Raw genomic sequence first — 21,389 nt, 5'->3', positions numbered from 1 at the left:
ACAAGTAGTTTCTCAATCTTTACGAAAAGTTGGACCGCAAAACAGATACCCAACTGTTGCTAAGCAACTGTTCATGTGCAGTAAATTTGCCTCTTGGTTGTGTGACACTTCTCACCCTCGATAAATCATGTCAGGAGGTCAACATGCAATTCATTGCATTTTGACTGTGTTGCAATTTGTTAGTTTTGTAAACTGGAGCGATTTTTCAACATGGAATCTTACCATTTTAAACTGAGTTACTATCAGAATTAGATCAAAATATTAGGGCTAGTGTTTTAACACGTTTATTTTGATTGATTTCATTCTTCATTGTCAATATTTACTGGACCCAACAACAAAACATACATAGCCGTCATTGTGGGATGGGCAGCCCTCACAAGAAACTTTCAATGATACCGCGGTCTCATTCATTTTTAAAAACTTGACGGCTTTTTTGGGTATAATGAATCAAATATGTATCTATTTTTATTAATTTGGTCTTCTCCTCGCTGCAATCAAGTCAGCCAGAGAGCTGCTGTAGCCAGTCGGGTGTCTATAGTGTCTAGAGCATCTCTTAGTTGACAAATAATAATCACAGTAGAAATGACAAATAAAAAGTGATAATTCCATCAGTCTGGTTTGGACAAGGAAGTGAAACTATATTTAATTAAATTGCAGCCAATGGATGATATGTTGCAGTCACAAGCAACTGACTCTGATGTTGATGTGTCCTAAAATACATTTTTTTTTTTGCAGCCGTGATAAATTATCAGGTTAATATTAGATTTTTACGATATAATTCTGATGAAGTCACAGTTAATTTTACTAGTAAACAGTATCTTTAAAACCTGAAGGCTATGGCAAAATAGTTTCGGAAAGTATTAGTATTCAAACTCTTACTGTCGATGCGCACCACCAGCAGCGATTTGTTCAATGATCTATACCCAAAACATTAGCTTGCAATATCTCCACAATGTGGGCACAGATTAAAAAGAAAAACTGTCACTCCCAGAGCACTTTAGACAGAGACGGAAGAGAGAGGGGTTTGCGTTCAGGGCTTGGATATTGATTAAAGATTTGTTTTTGTCAGCCTTTCCACTCTCATGACCCTCGCTCTCGTCTCTAGGGTGGGGCAGGAGCAGGCTAGCATGACAGATATCCTTACATTCAGCCCAAGTGTTTACTTAGGAGCAAGGATCAGTGATAATCCAAACATCAGTACACACAAATATATAGCTATATGCTCATTCGCCAGAGAATTGTGTGATTTAAGGAGCAGCTAAAGTCTGGTCAAAACAAATAGCCCGTGAACATAAATGCTGCAGACCTATAGCCTCTTTTTTAAAATACAAATCCTCTCCCTGTTAAGCTGTTTGTACACAAGCAGGCTCATCAAGACTTTGAATGTAATTGGCTGCAGAGTGCCAACTCAGCTCAGCGCATCCTCTTACAAAACAATTGCTAGTCTCAGCCATTCATGCTTTTTTTTTTTTTTTTTTTTTTAACAACCAAATTGTGGCTTTCCTTCGTGTGCATTCAAACAAGCACTCTGACCTAATCTGGACAACCAACCTCATAGACTACTGATACTAAAGTGCTGCTTTGTTTGGTCCAGAGAGTGATTCAGAATGACAGAGTCGTCTTAAACTACATTTTAAGTCAAACTGAAGGAGGCTGAGGAGGGGAGGCAGTTAAAGATTATATGATAAATCATAGAATGTTCAAACTGGCCCTTCTCAAGGAAATGACTGAGAAAATAATACAAGTTGGTTTCTTATTGAGTGACTCAAACCTGGAAACCAGATGGACGTGGTGGCAGGATTGTTTTACCCAGGTATGATCACTCTAAACATCATAATTACTGATTATTGACTGTAAATAAGCAAGTCTATTGTAATGGACATTGATGGACATTCGATTGTAACCATGATGATGATCATTTTGTTATTTGACAATGCAACATGCTCTCAGTACGGTCGTGATTTCACAACATTTACAAAGTATTGACTCCGACATTGTCATGTAAGTTCCACTTGAGATTACAACCACTGTGAACAGTTTAGATTTATGAATGTATAATGATTTACAAAAAGAAACCCGGGCACTCAACAACCGTTATGTTGACGTCTCATACAAGTGCCTCAAAAGCCCCATGGAAACACTCATGTGTAAAAACAAGTTAGACAAAGAATCCCTGTTCGGAGTAAGGCCAAAAGTGAGCATCTGAGAAGTGTCACATCTAAGTCACATGTTTTATTTATTGGCACAAAGTTCATCTAGCTGCTGAACAGAAGCTCGCTGGTCTTTAAGGAATTGCAACATTTGTGTGGGGGAGAAGCTTTGGACGCTGTTGTCCCTCTGTAAGCCCATTTTTACTACGAGAGGCAATGCAAATTCAAGATACAACAATGTTGTCTTTAATGTTCCCATGAATCTGTGCTCGTCTTTGCAACAAATTATAAATCCTTTACAATAACAGAAAAAGTGTTGATTCTGAGGAGATTCTGAGACGTCATACTTGCATTGAGATTATTGTTATGTTATGATAATGATGCTTGATTTTGACCCAAGAAATCGTGTCAAATAGGATGCGTTGTTTTTTGCAAGGAAGCAGTTATTGAAAAGAGAGGTCTTAGCAGCATATATGTAGTTGGAGAAATATTTTATTAACAACATTAAGCGGGGTCAAATAGAGACTATTATTTCTGAAGAAACTGTCTGCTGTGAAAACAAGAGCTAATGATACGTTTGGCTCAGCAGATCACCGTCCTTGTGTCTTATTCTACATTCACTGTGTGCAATTGCGCATTAGTAATCTGATCATTCACCAGTTTTGTCTGCAAACAGATTTCATAGGCATCCATGTAAGGTTAGGGGATTAAGAGAAACCCACTTAACACCTTGTTAGTCCAGCTGGGTTTTACATGGTCTCATTGACGCTCGGGGTGTTTCTTAGCTGACAAATAACAGACTGACATTTCAAAGTGAAATCCAGTTATGTTGTAGTTGCCCCCTCCCTTCGATGTGTACAGAATTGTGAATTGAGATGTGTTTTGCATAATTCAGAGGTCTGTGTCAAGTAGAGAATGCTAAAGCCACCAAGATTTTACATAATTCATATTGTTCTCTGACCGGGGTAATTTTGGGAACACTATTTCTTTGCATTTATTATCATTGCCAGGTGTTTTGTCCAACTGGTTGCAGCTATAGATATTTTCAATATGATAGTGTAACAATGCAACGTACCTGAGATGCACAGCTTTGTTCTTAGCTGACTAAACAAGGTTTCTCCTTATACCACAAACATCCCTCCGCTGTCAAAAAATCTCCTCACATCTGCATTTTCTGTTTCTTTATCTGTTGAACTGCATCGTGTCACGGGTCATTTCATCAACATGCATTATAAGTGATGCAGATTTTGTTACTTCAAGCATTTAATTGCATGTCAAGCCAGTTTTCATTTGCCTTTTAACCAGTTGTACGGACGCTGGGACCTCATGTGTGAAATAAAAAAAAAACAAAACAAAAAAAAAAACAGAAGGCACAATTGAAAAACTAAAAATGCAATAAATTAAAATGCTGATTAAGGATGATATTAATTAAAATAGTCTCGATTTTCAGCCCTTAAACACATGAATATATTTATGGTTATTCTATCCTCAGTATTGTGGCCCTGCTTTCATTTCCTTTTTCAATTCCCTTATTCCCTTCGCTGCTGCTCCATTTATAAAAGATTTTGATTCAGTTGCTGCTTGATTTCCAGTTATTACAGCAAAAGTGCCCTCAACAGAACCAAGAACAAGATGTTGTATGTGACTCTTAATTGGGTGAAACCAATTATCTTAGATACCTGCTCACATAAAACTGCAGTCTACATGCAAAGACAGATGGATATGGCAAAAACTTCACATATACGGACGTAAACTCACATTCCTGTGGGAGTGATGATGCTCCACCCGTATGTGTAAAACTGCCAGCTGCATCTCTACAGACCAACGGTTTCTATTGTCACTGAAATTTCTCAATAGAGGTTTGTGGGAATCATTTCCTGTGCAGCACTTTGGTTAAATAATCAAGTGCACTTCTGGATTGTCTTTGAAGCAGCACAAAACTATTTTCAAGGCTAAATTGTTGTACTGTTTGTGGAATGAACCTCCCAAATAGCATTGATGGCTTTATTTGCAATTACAATTGCTCTCCCGTATGAATAGAGACCCTAACTTCTGCATTATCTGGAGTTTCTGAATCTTAGCTTGAGTTAATCAAGGCTGTAGATTTCTTATTCATGCAAATAATTAGGTGAAACAACGGTGTAAATGACTCTCAGAAAAAAGCTCAATTGCCTGAGACACAGTAGGTTTACATAATTTAAGTACTATATCATAAAATCAAAAGTACATGGATGCTATGGAGATGAAAAGGCAGTAAAAAAAAGTTTCGGGCCTTGCATAGAGGGTGAAAAACAAAATTCTTTTGTCGGAATTCTTGATGTCGGAAAGCAACATCATAAGCTCAGAATTAGCTTCAATCATCAGTTCAGCCAACTCCAGTCAGACATCTTCATCTTGACTCCATTTTTATTACAGATATTTGGCTGACTGAATAATGAATGGCAGTTTCCACAGCTGTTTAATTTGTCTTAAGAAAAGCTATTTGCTTAATGTAACCCAAATGCGTAAAAGAGAATGTTACTTGCTCAGGGAATAAATGAGTTAGTGAACCTGCAGCAGCACCGGTTCTAGAGATTATATCAAATTTAGTTGAAACATCACCATGGTGAGAAAAAAAACCAGACGTAATATATAGAAATAATAGCATAAAACAATCCTAATTTTTAGATCAGGGGTCTCAAAGGGGTGCAGTGGGTGCGGGGTGTGTGTCCTTGTTTGGTTGGAACACAAAACCTGCATCCACTCGGGCCCTTTGTGGATCAGCTTGAGACCCTTGATTTAGATGGTGTTTTTGCGACAGCGGTGCGTGAGTTATGTACTCAATATATAATCTGTTTTTTGTCACAGATGAACATGGACATTTGAAAATATACCTTCCTAAGAAGCTGCTTGAATGTCTACCAAAATGCACCTCATTGCCAAAAGAGAGACATCGGTGGAACACTAATGAGGTAAGGCTGCTGCTCTTTGCCACGCTGCTTTCGGCTGAATACATCTGGCTGCTGCTCTTTTCTTCAGAACACAGTTCACAGTCCTGACACCCACAAGAGGCAAAATCCAAGTGTTGAGGACATAGGCTATGATAGATTGTAACTCCTATTGTTCATGGGTCTGTGACTGTTTCCAGTGCCCATGTGACACTGGAGTACATCGGAAAAAAAAAGGATGGATGAATGTATGGAGGGAATTACACAAATGTGCTGTTTCATTTATGTCAACATCCAGTGAGGAAGACTCAGACCTGAACGAATCAATGTAGGGGTTTTGAATGTGTGTTGAATTTATTCTCAACATGGTGTGAATGAATTTCAGTCTCCAGCCAAAATCAGATATTAAAATGTCAATTGAACTTTCACAAATTGCCTCTTTGAGAGAACATTATGAACGTCACTAAATTAAACAGTTTACTGGTGGCATTATTGTTAATATGAATCACTTTACATTTTATTCTTTCCAAATAACAAGCCCTGATATCTTTCTCTGAAAAAAGTCGCTTACCTTACAACAGGGACATTTTAAATTGCTTCAAGCAACTTGCTGATGAAATATTGGAAAGTAAACCGCTGTTTCAGTAACTGCTGACTGAAGTTTGGAATTTTGAAAGTTGATATAACACAAAAGCAGAAAATTGATTCATTTTCCTTTACGTTGGAAAAATATCTATTGTCTTGTCTCTTTTTCATCGGCACTTCTTGGCATCGGTGAAACCATGCTGAAACATTTTTTTTGTCTGAAGAAAGTCAAAATAAAAAAAATCATAGAAAAAGTTTTAAATATGCTACATTTTTCTTCCTTACTTAGAATATTGAACACTGGTAACTATGACTAATGACAAATTTCATAAATATTCCACACACAGTGACCATCTAAATGTTATCCACATGAAACATGAAACCACATTTTTAAACTTCATTTTTAAACATTTTCAACTTCCACTATAGTTTTACTCAAGCATTGTTGTTGTTGTTGTTTTTTTTATTAAGCGATTGGGGATGATAGAAGGAGCCAGACATCTTTAGCAAATCTTCTCTATGGCTCTGTAGTACAAATGACCCCGACGATTAAAGCACAAAGCTTATTGCTTCTTAGACCACACATCACTTCTTCAACCATCTGTTCCTCACTTGCTCAACATGTTGAAAAAGTGAACAGTGTGCTTTTAATTGGCTGATGTTGTGTTTAGTTTGCCATGTGTGACCTGCATTCTGCTGCTGATGGTCTAAATTAATTCACTAAATCGATCTGGAATTGTAAGTCACAGCTTTCTACTTAGATGAACGCTGTTGGCTAGTCTTACCATGATGTCTTGTCAGTAATTGTCAAATTCAATCATAACTAAAACACTTCAGAAACCGTGCTGTTTCATCAGATGTGTTTTGTTAGCTTGTTAGTTAGCTTATTTGTGAAAAGAAGATGAAAACGTGGGCACCAGTGGTGTCTGGTCTGCAGGTGGATCTTTTTTTAAGCATTAAACCAACCAGTCTGCCCAAAATCAAGGACATATCCTTTATGTGACGGCCATACAAATCAGCATTGGTGTCAGACGGTAAAAGAAAGAGGGATCAGAACAGGCTCTTATTGATGCAATTGTGTGACTCTCAGTGAAAGTGACACCTCATCAATTCTGTGCGTATATCTGGCACCAGCTCAGAATACTTTATATTCTAATTTCCTGAATATTTGCATTTAGCAAAGTTGTCTAGAAAGCCTTTCAATTGAGGAGTTACCAAATTGATTGTGTGTATAGAATTTTTCTACCTAGCAGAATCAACAATGTTTGACGAGCAATTTATATCCGTTATATGGAAAGCTCTTCCGGCCTCTTATTGCAGTTAAATATTTATCAGGACGAGGAAATGTGTTGCTAGTTTCTCATTTATCAGCAAATGTATTTGCAAGACTCATTGGTTGCGCACTAATTTATATCAATAAGCAGACTGCGAGGCCATCGCGATGTGAGAATATCCAGTTTATTTATACTATTACAATGGTCATGAGGCATTGTATCTATCCTATTTTTGGATGACATACCTGTATGTTGTTTATGACACCCAAAAATTGTCATCATGCCTTGATCTTGTTCAATTAACCCTGAAGTGGTCGGGTCAGATCAACACCTCAGTTAACATGTTATCGCCAGCTCCTCCTTCCAGTTAGACGATGGGCTTGACCTTATGACCGTTAGGAAATGCTGCCTGTTTTGCTGACAGTATGTGGCGAGAAGATTAGCAAGGCACTGGGCTTTCATTTTCTTCTCCTGGTTGTGTGCTATTCTGATGATGCCTGGATCCCGGCTGGCAGCTAATTTAAAGAATGAATTCCTCCTCAACGTCCCCTCAGCCCGTATCAGCCAAAGTCGACAGGACTTGAGATTGTGTTGAGAAAGCATTTCAGGTCATAGTGATGGTAGATTTGGCTCCCACTATTTTGTCCTCCGCACTTCGTGTTTACGGACCTTGCAAGTGGTTTTACTGTCAACCATCTTTTAAGTTCCTTCATAATTACTTGCACAAATGTATGATTCATGGGCTAATTTAGAATCCCAGTGACTGTACTCTGGAAGGAGAGAGAGGGCGCATGTGAAGTAAAAGCTCATGTACATTTATTCATTTCGAATTCATTCCCTTGACTCCCTAGAGTGACTTTATGAGGTGGAGGTGCACAGGAATACATTTGAAACATTTACAATGAATTTAGAAAAACAATCAAATCAAAACTCAAGAACGGTGTTGTACGTTTTGAAAGTTGAGTTGATCTGTTGTTATTGAATCAGTTGTGAGATGACTTCAATAAAGAAGATCTGAAATACCAATCGAGAGAGTATAAATAAGTGAAATCATTTAGAGAAATATGTCAACAGAACATTTATAAAATGTATTTCCATCATTCTGCTCAGTGTAATTTGTTTTGAAATGTATGAATCAACATGAATTTACATACATTATTTCCTCCTTGCTGTGCTCAGGTGCGTGAATTCCCTTTCTGGTGTGAAGCCAGCTACTTTTGTCTGCCTGATTCTCCGGCCCGATGACCTCTATTCTGTGAGACATTTCGTTCGAGATAAAAATCTTTTTAAAGAAGGACAGCACACAGGAAGGGCTTTAGGCTTATACCCCTTTCAAGATCAAACAAGTCAGTCTGATGTTTGGCCACTCTGGCATGAAGGTCTGGAGATGTGCTGCACTTTCAAAAAACATTTTGCTTGCTCTTCGGTTCATTTGGTTTTCTGACTCAACAAGATATTTCATTGCTGCAATTACACCCAGAATGTCGTTCTTTGGTGAACTAAGCTAGTTAGAATCGGTGGGATTTTTTCTGGCCTGACTGAACTTCAGACTGTATGTACAGTTATGTATATGTTGTTCGGATTCAAAAGTGTGAGTTACAGCTTTAAGGAATATTTCTCTACTGCCACAATTTTGCCCTTGTCGCGCCATGTGGTGGGCATTAAAACATACAGAAAAACAGTGCCATTATGATGAAATATTTTGTTGTGAAAAGAAGCGAAATAAGCTAAGGGAGCGATGAGAGGACACGAAGCCTGAGTCTTTGTGTCAGTCTTCCAAGAACTGCAGAACTCTCTAAGTGCTTCGAGCTTTGACTCAGTTCAGTGCAAAAGCTTTTGAACCAAAACACAAGGCCGTCAGTACTCGCCTCATCTGGATTCAAAAGTGAAGGTCCCCAGTTTCAGGATCAAGTGACTATTATTATGAACAGGATGGCATAACATTAATTTCCATGAAATAATTTTAATGTTAATGTGAACGTATTTATACGTTTCCTCAATGTTTGATGGAACTGATGGCATTTTATTTGAAAACGTACACATTTATTTTTACAAACAAAATAGTTTCTGCAAATTAGATGTGAACCACCCCCAGGTCACCCTGCGTCACTGCCAGTCGCCTCACAGCACGGCGTCTGCATGCTCAGGCTCAAAACAGAGAGGAGCCGCAGCGTAAACACTCAGTGGACTCTGCAGGGAGGAAGGTGCAGAAGCGCTGATCAGAAACCACCGCAAATAAAATTAAAGGTGAGATCAGATAAACGTGAGTGACAGTGAGCTTACACTGTACGATCAGCGCAATAATGACAAGCACAATTGGCTCCAGTGCGGTGTAATCACTCAGCCCTTATCTTCATTCCACTGTTAACCTGCTCCATGTCCCGGTGTTATCTGGCACTCGAAACCCTCAGCCTTGCAAACAAGCGCATTTGAATTTGTTTGGAGTGTTCTGCTGGCCCAAAACCTTCCCTGTGGAATCCCACTGTGAAAAGCTGAGCGTGTTTCCGCCACAGAATATTTGGAGTTCATTAGAACGCATTTGGGATAAAAGATCATCCTTCTCCCCATGGACTATATTGAAGAGGGTAGTCTGACACTGCTAAACCTGGAGTGTCACTGTTGTTTTCATAGATGTCAGTGCTTCTGAGAATTTGCCTAATCGAACACGGGTTCATGCTTGATTAATTGTTTATCTTCATTTGAGGTATTTGCCATGCATGGCTTTCTCAGTGGAGAGTAATTAAAATGACTCCCACCAATTGCCTCTGTTTACAGAAATGTTCATTAGCTTCTCTGGGGCAATCGTTGGAAATTAAAGGTCATGTTTATCCACCTATTTGCTTGTTTTTGATTATTCGATTGTTAATTTGGTGTTTTTTCACCTACATTGGAAAAAAATAATTTCAGTGCACGAAATACCACTTTTTTAGGTGTTACTCCTGTAAGCTCATTTATTATATAAAGATAATTAAACAGCTCTTTTAGATGTATATACAATGGTTTTCTTTCTAAAAGTATCTGCACCAAATTATTAGAATTGATTTGTTGATTAAATTTTGAGATTTAAAGCCCACATTATATTCATACGGCACAGAAAAAAAAGTGTCCGTTACTTAAATCAATTAAAAACGTAAATGTTGGCGTGTTTTTGATTTGCTCAATATAATAAAAATGTAAAGCAGCATTTTTTTCTCATTTGGGAAGCAAATGCCAAATGCTGTAATTTCTTCTGGCTTCCTGGGGGACACACAGTTACTCATCTTTGGTGCTGCGACTTCATTTCATTTTTTCAATGCTGAAACTTCGAGGCAAATTTATGTACATGTAAGTAGTAATCGTATATTTTTATAGTTTCTGCTCAATTACAGTTTAGGGAAAAAAATATTTCACGGTTTCTTCTCATCTCATCTGGTGCTTGGGGGTTGACGAGACAAAGATATGGACTTGGCAAAGTTTCTTTGGATGGCTGACTTCATCATAACTTCCTGTGAGCTTAATAGCTTTGCTGATTGGTTGTGTTGTGGCTCACTGTGAAGTGTCAATTGTGAGGCCACCGCGTAGCGAGGAAGTCGTAATAGGAACCTGGCAGTGGGTCATCCTAGGTGTCCTGCATGCTACACAGACTCTGCCTTTTTCTGGAGGATGTGCACATCAAGGCAGGGGTCCTCACGCAGTATTCTCGGAAGACGCTGGTGTCCACTCAGGATTGTGTGACCTCTATTGAAACAGATGCTGGCCACTTCACCTCCTGTGGGAAACTTCTAAATTGAACCCAGCTTGTGTCTTCTGGTCTTCTCCCCTTCTTTGGTTTACCTCCTTTTCTTTTATATCTCTCCTTCTTTTCCCTCATGTGATCACCGAGCTGGAAAGCCATTCAGGTATAGACGAGAGGATTTCAACATTTCTGACAGATGTGCTGGATCAGAGATTTTCTCTTAGGTACCATTCTGTAATCGAGTTATTTACAAGATAAAGGGAAAACATGTCTCATTCATTATTACTTGGATTCATTCTTTACGCTTTCATGCATAGATTGATGTGAGTATCTCAGTGGGAAAACGATCTGGTGGCAGGAGTTTTATCAGAATCCGTACGTGAGCTACTCCGTAATCTGTAATAAAGAGACGTTTAATACAAGGCTTATTTCATATTATAGTATTCTGCTTGTGATACAACAAAACCAATATGGTCCTCATAATGGCGTTTTGAGTATGTTCTTTGACTTTTTCATCATACCTGACATTCTTATGCTTTAAGGTGATGAACAGTATTTATTGCTGTGTAGTTGTACCCCAGTTCAAATATAAATTTGTAACCTGTTTAATACACAGTATATATATTTTGACAAACATAAAGGATGTTGTATTTTATGTAAATATCTTAGGTGGCTTATTTGCAATTATAAATTGAATGAAAGTTACTTTTCTTAGCAGCTAACTTTCATTCATTGAATAATAAAATAATATATTTCTACTACAACTCTAAGGCATATCAAAGAATGCATGCAATGAGGGGGAAACCAAGAGCAACACTGTCGAGAACAGACACAAACCCTTAGAAAGAGATTGCACACATTATTAATTCCAGCTTTACGCTTGTCGCACGTGCCCCAGTGGAATACAGAAACAGCAGTTTAACATCCTGTCAAAAGTGTGTCAAGAGATTGCAGCTTACAAGGAATCCACGGATGACTGTATTATGAATTTATGTATATTAGCTGAGATAAAGTATTGTTCATGACCACTTCCATATTGTTCAACCAGTGTGCCTAATGCTTTGGGACCGCTGTGTGTTCAGCAAGTCTCTCAAGTTGACATAATATCTGTTTTAATTATGTTGGAGCAGCGAGACACATTTTTTGGAGTGCGAGGTGGGGTGACTGGGAATAAAGTTTGCTTCTCATGTCAAACTTTTAACTTAAAACGGTTGAAACCTGTCTGAAGTTTTGGTCTTGCCAATCTAGCTCAAGGATTTCACATCGCTTACATGCCATACTGTAATCCATGGGAGTGTTTACTGGATGGACTCTGGCCATCTCCATCAGATTTAAAAAGCTACTCTTGTTTTTAGCAGCTTGTATTCAAACCTGTCAAACCTATATATCATACACACATCTTTCTGCTCAGATTAATCTACGTGCAAATTTAGGCGAGCTCGGGTATTCCCAGGATAAAAGTAAATGGTTTTAAGGCCTCATAGATCACATCATTTCCAGACTACAAAATATGACAAGCTAGGATGGGTCAGAAGATACATAATCTGGTTCCGAATAGAGGAGGCAGCTCACTCGTGGTCCTCAGGAAATCTGTTTGAATGTTCACTGGACACAGCTGGAGTCCAAATGTTTGGGTAAGCTGACAAAGGCCACTCTGATTCCTCAGCTTCCTGTTATCCTGCCAGCTATCGCAATCGCTGGTCTTTCTAGCGCTATCGCTTGGTTTTGCTGCGTGTTTGTGCGTCTTTGATCTCCAAAGGTCCTTGAGAATGAGAAGGTTGCAACAACAGCAAGCTGGAAATCTCTATGGGCCCCTTTGGATCTCAGCCTATTGTGCCCTTTTCTATCTGATAGACGGAATCAGGTAGGACAATGGCCCCATAGCCTTTTTGTATCATGGTGGTATTCAAGGAATTTTCATGTTTATTGAAATGGAAACTTGGAAAAACTTTATTAATATTGTATCAGGCTGTAAATTAGTTTTCTTAACTTGAAAGCAGAGGAGACTACGTTATGTAGCAGCGATAGAATGAATTATTTTCAAATGGTGACCCTTTGAATAATGGGTCTAAGTTTTGGCTATGTTGATCATTGTGACTGACTCAGTGGCTTCCATTATGCCTTGTATTGTTGTTATAGATGTTTATTAGTTTTTCCCTTTTTTTCCCCTAAAATCTGCAATAAAAATGCACAGTCGAGGGACTGGCTGAATTTGCAATCCAATGCAAATTTTAATTACTCAATGAAAGCTTTTAATTTGTGGTGCACAGCTCCAAATAAATTTGCATTAGCCTGCACATAAAATCCCTAAAAGTGTGGCCATAACCAGTCCTGGTGATAAAATCTGATTGATGAGCTGGCTTGGCCCAAGAAATCTGTTTGAGTCAATTTGTGTATGAATTCTAGACCCTTCCATGTATTATATACTAAATTGAGTACATTTTTTTTTATCACTGGGGACAACAGAATGCTTCTTCCCCTGAAAACAAATTGTTTCTCTCACAATGACAATACAAATTTTTGATTCTCCATGACAGACCTCAACACATTATGAAATGACACAAAACAATTATTTTACAAATTCCTGAAGAAAACAAAACTGCCTATTACCTTATTCACACTGGAGCGTCAAATATTTAGCACGATATGAGACGTGAAATGCTTTTCTTGTGCTCTGAAATACTAAAAGTTTTTACTTTAACTTATGATCATTATTTTTACATGAATAATTGATGTGAACTGGCCACACATGTCATTTAAATCTGCATGACACATCCATTACATGTTTACTATGTCAATATATGATAAGTTTAAATTGGTTTAAATTTTCTGATATCCAACAAATGCATGGACGCAGAGCACTGTCAGTGCAATATACGATAAATGTCCTTGACCTTTGGGATACCTGTATGTCAGTGAGTTATTGATTGAAAAGGTTATTATCCTTGCAGTCTTTTGTCTTTGTTTTATCAAAGCCGACTGTTGAGACTGTTGGTGGAATCCGGGTCCGTAAGGATTTCAGGCGTCCTCTTGGTTGCCTGTCCTTCAGCCCTTTGTTCATCTGGGCAGTGTGTGAAGTCTCTTTCTTCCTAAAGATGTTTACATATCAATTCAACCGGTTTAATTAAATAAAATAAAGCCAGCAAGGACATGATGACCCGTCCCCCAGGTTTAATATTCAGGGCCGAACAAGTTCTAAAACAATGTTTTTCCAGCATAAACCAAGATGCACAATAAAGAAACTCTCATAAGGTTTCTCCGTATTCTTTTGAAGCCTGGAGATGGATCTGAGTGACACCTTGTACTTATCTGCAGCTGTACCACAGTCACTTAAGTGTTGAAAACTTTTCCTCAGGATGAATATATTGTCAACATAGTGTACATCCAACATTCAAGGGTAGTTTTGAGCACAGAATAATTTACAACATGAAAAAGAGAAAAAAAAAAAAAAAAACAGAAATGATGATTGACAGCAGAATGTGGCATTTAAATTTCAGCTGAAGTCTCAATAGTTTATTATATTCCACCCTCGTATACTTTATATCTTTCTTTAGTGATCTGTGCCCTCTATTGAAAATGTATCTGGAAGCTGAGTTCATGCAGTTGCTGAAATGTTAATGCTGGGCAGCTGTTCTTAAAAAAATGCATGAACACACAGTTTTACATTAAACATTTTCAGTGCTGCAGATGTAAAGCTTGTTTAATCCCTTACATTTCAGAGGCTTTAACGCACTGAACCCGAAACATTTTGCACATTACAGATAGCCAGTGTGTGTGACACAGCACTCTGATTCACATGTGCTCCGCTGTGACTTCATTCTCAAGCCAGAAGCACAGACTGCATTCTTTTTATTCAAACGTGCTTTCTACTTAATTTACGAACATGTTCATAAAAATGGCGATTGGCTGATGCAACAGTTTGCCTTCATAAATATTCATATTGTCTGGCATCTTCTTTGTTTTTGTTATATCCCATTCCTTTTCCTGCCTTTGACCATTAAGTGGGTCGGCTGAGAGATAAAACTTGATGATACAAGCAGCTGAAATTGGGTTCTCTCCAATGGATAGATATATTTCTATGGCAGAGTGAAAGTGAGTATATGTTTGATTGGGCATAAAAAATAGTTTTTGTTGATGAGGATATGCTTCCTGGTGTGTGACCAGCTTGTTAGAAGCAGCTGTCCGGGTCATCTGTCTTTAATTGTCGTACTTATACTGTATATTCTGATCATGCATGAATCTATGAAGCACCTGCTGGAAATATGTTTTCTGGACTAGGGGAGAGATAAAAATAAACTAAAGGCTGAGGTAGATGGAAAAAATATATGTTGTAGCTGCAGCTCATTAGAAATATATCAGACATATTGGTATTTCGAAGCAGGATTTTGCTGGACTGGACTTGCAATACCAACTGAAAGTTCTGAATGATCTGATAACAGTTCAGAGTAGTTGGTGCTTGAGAGAGTGACGGTGGATATGTTTTGTTGAAATACAGAACTGTTCCTTACTGTCTTGATCCGTCAAGGTTAAGGTGTCAACACGGCTTATTTCCAGAGTAAGAAATAACAAGTCTTCCATTCCCCCGTGTTCCTGTTCGGCCCTATTTATTTATTTATTTATTTATAATTAGAACTTTTTTTTATTCTCTGATAATGTGACAGTGTTGCTACCTTCCACTCATTCATTATTTACTCTGTTAGACAAGGAAGGTTCCTGGACACAATAATCTTTTTTTTTTTTTTTTTTTTTGGCTTTGGTGTTTTTAAATGGACTCTGGGCTCATCTTCATCCACCCATAGCTTTGACCTTTAAGATGGTCATTCAGAGTATAGAGTTTCCAAGTATCATATATAGTGTGTGCATTGATCATCAGAGGAAGCAATATGTTCCAGTAAGACTTTCCACAGTGTGTACAGTACATGCAGTGTGTTTTTGTTGTTGTGTGTTTGGTCAATACTGTAGCTGCACTGACATCCTATTTTCCACAGCGGCATGAATATTGTAAGAGTTCAAATTTACTAAAGCGATTGTGTGTCTTTGGCGAAAGCAGTTATATCTCCCCACAGTTTTAATCAGCTACATTGGACTGCTATCGGGTGTGATATGCTTAAGTCATTGTCCCTCGAAATACACCCTTCAGTGAAAATAGCGACCTTATAGCAACCTTGTTGAAGACAATCAATGGCCTTTATCTCCACCCAATGCATAATATATCCCACATGAGGTTGGTCCACACATCCTTGTAATGTATTGACCTGCACCACCTACATTTATCAACTGGACTTTCCAGCTAAATTATTTAGCTTTTGAGCTTAGACAGTACTTATTCAGTGGTGCCCAGACTGTGTTCGTTCCGAGTAAGACTGATGAGCTCTACAGGGAGGGAACAATAAAACTTTGTTAACCTTCAAAAGTGAACAAAGTTGACGTTTTAAAAATCATAGTTGTTCTTTTTTTCCCCGTGTGTCTGACTTTCTTTTAGTCAAAAATTGGCTTCAATGAATTGTGCTTGAAGTATTCTAGTAAAGTTGTAATTTAAAAAAAAAGTGTTTCTTAATGGGATGAATGATTAATAATAAATGGCAGAAAACATGCATAAAATACAGTATATGAAATCCTATATGCCTTTTAATGTGCATTTCGGTTGAATTTTACCAGCTTTTACATGATGTCTGTTACTGGAGTAGAGATGAAATTTCACCTCTTGGTCCTGAGTTTGCTATTTGTTTTCACCTATTCTGCATGTGACGCAAAAATCTATTTGAGAAATGAGAGCAACAGACATAGTAAATACACCATCCACTTCTAATGGTCTGTGTAGAAGCATTGGCCTCACGATGTTTCCGTGGCTGCTCACAGCGCCCCCTTAGTTTAGGCACATACTGTACTGTCACTTGCGTCCAAAACCTATTTCAGTTGACTGTTTGACTTTTCAATTTTGAGATCTTAATTTGATGATACATTTTATGCCTGCATCTAAATGACACTAATGCCAAAATGAATACTTGGTATATTCAGATAAGTGTTATAATGCTAAAATTAATATTGTGTGAAGTCACTTGTCTGTTGAGCTAGGCTGTTTTTTTTAAATGCAAATCAGCACAACATTGTGCAGGAAAGACAACATTTATGTTTGGTAAGTTATTTACTCTTAAGTCTCCTCAGGGCCAATATTCGTAAATTCTAAACCTGTGTCACAGCATTTAGAGCTGTTGCCAACTGCTAAAAATCACTTTGATTTACTCGACTGGACAATAGATTTCTGGCGTTGGTTAGTGGCAGGTTTGGTGCTAAAACCCATGCTTCATTTCTACAATCAGAGTTGCTGAGTGAAAAACAGAAGCTGGACAGCTTTTGAGAATGATAAATATATTTATAAGGTGCATGTTATATATTAAACTTTAAAAGCCCAAAGTCGTTAATTTGTCAAACTCCTTCCAAGTCAGTGCTGTTTGGCAGGAAATTCTTCAAACTTTTAAACATTTACACAGGAAGTTCGAAGGTGTAAGGTCAAAATTCCTCCTCAATATTTCCTTGTGCTTTTCTCTTTTTCATTCCCCTGACTCTCCTCCGGGTTACTTGCACTCAGTATTAATAAGAAATTGATGTTGCAGATGACTTTCAAGCCAGATTACCATACTCAGCGTGAATGCTAAACAAGGGGATGGCTGCATCGAAGTCCTTGATCCAAAATCTCCCTTCGAAGAAATTACACTGCCAATGATGAAAGGGTGAATTGTTCTGATCGTCTGATGAAGGCAGGTATCGCTGCAGTACAAACGAACACCTGGATATATAATTGAGATCTCAGCTTGAGCGGTGGGGCACCAGGAAATGCATACGGCTTCTGTGCTTCATATTTATGTAAACATCTGCTTGAGGGCTGCTCAAGTTATTTATTCACTTCACCCTGCGGATGTTGCTGATGATTTGACAGTGTTAATGGCTGAGTTGTGGGGAAGGTAGGTTGGATTCCTGGTGTCCTGAGTTTTGAATGAGCATTTTATGAAGCCATTAGATTGACCCTGTAATTAACATTTTTGTGAAACACAATGATTATATGCTTCAGCTAATTGCCTCTGTGATATGTCCTTGTGATGCGAAGTTTACCAAAAGATCAATTGTACTTCGAGCTAAGGTAGAGCAGGGCACCTCTCCATACCCATGGCCACTCTCAGTATTCTTTACTATCCTCCACTTTCTCAGATTCCTGTGGGTTCGACTTCTTCCAGACCAGTTTTATATTTACCATGCCAGTCTGCCAAAAACCACTTGTCATTGTTTATTTATAATAGAGGGAACTGTGAGTTCTCACCCAAATGTTATTACTCTTTCAACAATGCCTCAGTGCTTTATATCGAAGGTTTCTTTTGTGCATATTATTTTGTTTAATTTCTAACAAATCAATAGAAAATTGCCTTTACAAATGTGTCCTGATTGTTTTTCTGATTTTGTTGTAAGTGTTCGAAGTATGGCTGAGAACTGTCCCCAGATAAATCTGGAATTCTGGCTTTCAAGTGACTTTCACTGAGAATCAAACCTTAGTGATAAGGTGTGAAGAAATCGGCCCTGAAAAGGAAGTCAGGGTATTCTTGTGTTGGACAAAGCAGTTCTAAATCTCTTTAGAGTGGCCTCTACTTTTGGTTTTTCAGGAGCCGATAGCGACAAAGAGTCAAGGGTATGCAACTTCATATACCTGCGTTTTTTTTACTCCTAAAACTTTGTACTGTTAATAAACCACGGATCCTATCACATTCTAATCATGCAGCTCTTGTTCTTTTTATGGTGCCCTTCACCCTCCTGTTATAGGCAATCAAAATTCATGAAAATGTGTAGGGATTCTTTCATATTGTCCTCACCGAAATACAATAACTGTTATTCTATTCTGAAGTGAAGTGTGGCCCAAACTTTATCTGCATAAACATAGTCCTTCAACAGCATTTCTTTGTCTTTGTAAAGCTTGCATCACCTACAAGTCTGCCAATAATCACAGGAATGCTGATGGAAGCTTAAGATATTAGACTCGGGCAAAAGCCAATGTCGATATATGATTAAAAGGAAGAATGACATTTTAATACGGATTGTCCCGGCAGTGTGCACTAAAGCATTGAAGATGGAATGTACATTGTCACTGCATAATGAACTACATTGGGCTCCTTCGTCAAGACCACTAAACCCGTTAAGTCTACATGCTATCTCCTGCAAGTGTGCTGACATGATGGCTTTTCCAGCAAGTGAGCAGAGCTGCCAATAACGTCTGGGCAAAAATAGACCCGTAGCGTAGAGGAGGAGAAGAGTGACGGTCCATACCAGGCTATAAATATTACTGTCATGCTTATATGAAATTAGCCCCACACGAAACCGCAGCGTTTTTTTTTTTTTTTGTGTGGCTATATTTCATACACGTTTTGTCAGGATGCGATCTCGGGAAAGGTCACTTTTATGCTCAATGGCACACTCATGTTACTGCATCAATGGTATATTAATGGGTGTTTTAGAGGAGGGGGATAATTTTATTATATTATATTATATTATATTATTTCTGGCCATGTACCTGTCTCAAGCGTCAACCTCAACCTCAAAAAAAGGCAATTGAAAACGAATGAATAATAAATGGTATCATTCATAACTACCGTAGCATTATTTCTCCCTATAATTCGAGGAAAATGCACTTCTGTTACTGTCCTCCACGGCCTATCAAATGGTCTTTTGGTCCTCCACCACTTTTGTTGAGTTTTAAATGTGACATTTGAGAAAAAAATCCATGAAATTAAGATTTGCCAAGAAAGTAGAAACTCTGATCCCTGAAGTAAAAGATAGATTACAGCAAAACAATGTGGGATGTGATATTGATCACAGAATGGCAAGTGGATAGTTCTCCTTACTGTCCTGTTTTGGCCAAAATATTTTGTATTTTGTTGAACTATAAGAGAGGAAATAAACACCATTACCTTGCCTTGAAATGTGGAAACAAACTTGGTCGTCGCCATAAGAAATGCTGTGTACATGCAGTCTCTCAAAAAGTCATCGATGGGATTCATTTTTTTTCTCAGACCTTGGCCCGTATTTTGTATTAAGATAAGGATGCAGTGTTATTTCCCAATTGTCTGTCATCTTACAGAGTTGGGGAACCTTTGATTTGAACATCCAAACTTTGTGTTACATACTTTACAGCTCCTGTCGCTCAGCTGATGAAGTTTCCTCCAGTGCAGATGATAATCCTGACTCTGCATCCTGCCCAATCACTGAGGCATGCGGTGGGAATATAGATGTGATGCTGGCCATTGGGAAATAGTTTTCCCATACCCCCTTCTTGTGGTGACTGGTGTCTCCAGGGAGCAGCTGTGTAAATAATGAATGCCTTCGGGTGAGATACATGCACAGATAACCTTCAAGAAAGACGCGGATCAGTGCCTTCACATTAGCTGATAGGATTAGGGTTAAAATCTACAGAAACCTCTCTGTACGAAAACACAAATCTAGCCAGAGTGGATTGATGGAAACATGGATATGGAGTGTTGAACCGATAAGAAGCAGCCAAGGTAATCATGTCAACTATCATGGTAATAGTTCAGCAGTCTGACGATGGATTGTCAGACCTACAAATCTCTTATGCTAAACTAAATACTCAAAGATATCAGGCTTACACTAAATGTTATTGTCAATGTTGTTTTTTTTCTGAACTCACTACTGTTTGCATTTTATTTTGTCAATCTTTGAAGTCTCATTCCTGATGAAAGATTTGCAAATGTGCTCCTCCAAAGTTAAATAAATGGTTTCCTGTACTTTTATTATCCTAGAACCGGGAGATGGGCTGCCAGCGTAGTGGTCAAAATGCAAGTTATCCCCTATGCAGTTAAAACTGTTGGGAGAACCTTAATTTGGAAATTATTTTATGTCTTTTTTTTTCAATTTATAATTTTTTTAACAATTGATTTGAAAGATGCTACAATAAGCATAAATTATTTTGATGTCATGATGAAACGGTCGCTTCTAACAACTGGGGCGCCATTACCATTTCATTTCTCACCTGTGCAATTTAATGATATCCGTTCCATTGTGTCTCCGCGAATTGCTGATCATTCGTATTCAAAGATAGCAAACAGAATTCCATTCAGCTCATCTTGCTTGTAGAATGACCAAACCCATTGAGCATATGTTTGCATTCATAAGAGGAGAAAATACGTTGAGAACAAAACAAAGCTTTCTGTTATCCCATCTGTCTGTTGAGCAGTTTGTGCACCCAACAGCGTATGGCAGCCTGCGAGTTTCTCTTTTTCTCATGTCAGTGTGTGCAACAAAAGATGGGAGAAAGCTGTCTGATCTCAAGTCACTTAGGTAGAATGACATCACAGTATGAAGGGGGATCAAACACTCAACAAAGCCAATATGCTTTTTATTTTTTTATTTTTGTCAGGTTTGAAACCCTGAGGAGTTACTCGTTACAGAAGCACAATTAGATAAACAGCTGTGACACAATTACTTTGTATACATCCATATACTCAACACTGTGTTTTACGATAGCCATCTATCTATCTATTTGTTTTTCCTCCAGCGGTACTATACTGTACAAATAACACTTTCCATTGTGTGTTGGCTTAAAATGGTATTGCCTGAAGGTCAGCGACTGATGGCTTCCATCTGTCTTTGCTTCTTATCCCACAGCAAAATGTTTATGGTCTAAGTTGTGATGAGAAAATAGAGGGTAAGTCAAAGACAGACTGGAGATATAAGGCAT

The 21,389-nt window shown here is 38.2% G+C and overlaps 1 protein-coding gene across 14 annotated transcripts in view; it reads left to right on the top strand.

The window, feature by feature from the left end:
- The window catches only part of camta1a (calmodulin binding transcription activator 1a), a 268,368-nt gene that overhangs the window by 7,435 nt on the left and 239,544 nt on the right, over positions 1-21,389 (top strand). For all 14 annotated transcript variants that reach the window (XM_053849460.1, XM_053849470.1, XM_053849462.1 and 11 more), the window contains one exon: positions 4,998-5,101. In XM_053849460.1, the coding sequence (XP_053705435.1) occupies positions 4,998-5,101 (104 nt within the window). The remainder of the gene's footprint in view (positions 1-4,997; positions 5,102-21,389) is intronic.

The sequence above is a fragment of the Synchiropus splendidus genome, chromosome 18, assembly GCF_027744825.2.
Source record: "Synchiropus splendidus isolate RoL2022-P1 chromosome 18, RoL_Sspl_1.0, whole genome shotgun sequence".
Lineage (NCBI taxonomy): Eukaryota > Metazoa > Chordata > Actinopteri > Syngnathiformes > Callionymidae > Synchiropus > Synchiropus splendidus.
Note: the sequence above shows the minus strand (reverse complement) of the source record. Positions and strands in the feature narration are given on the sequence as shown.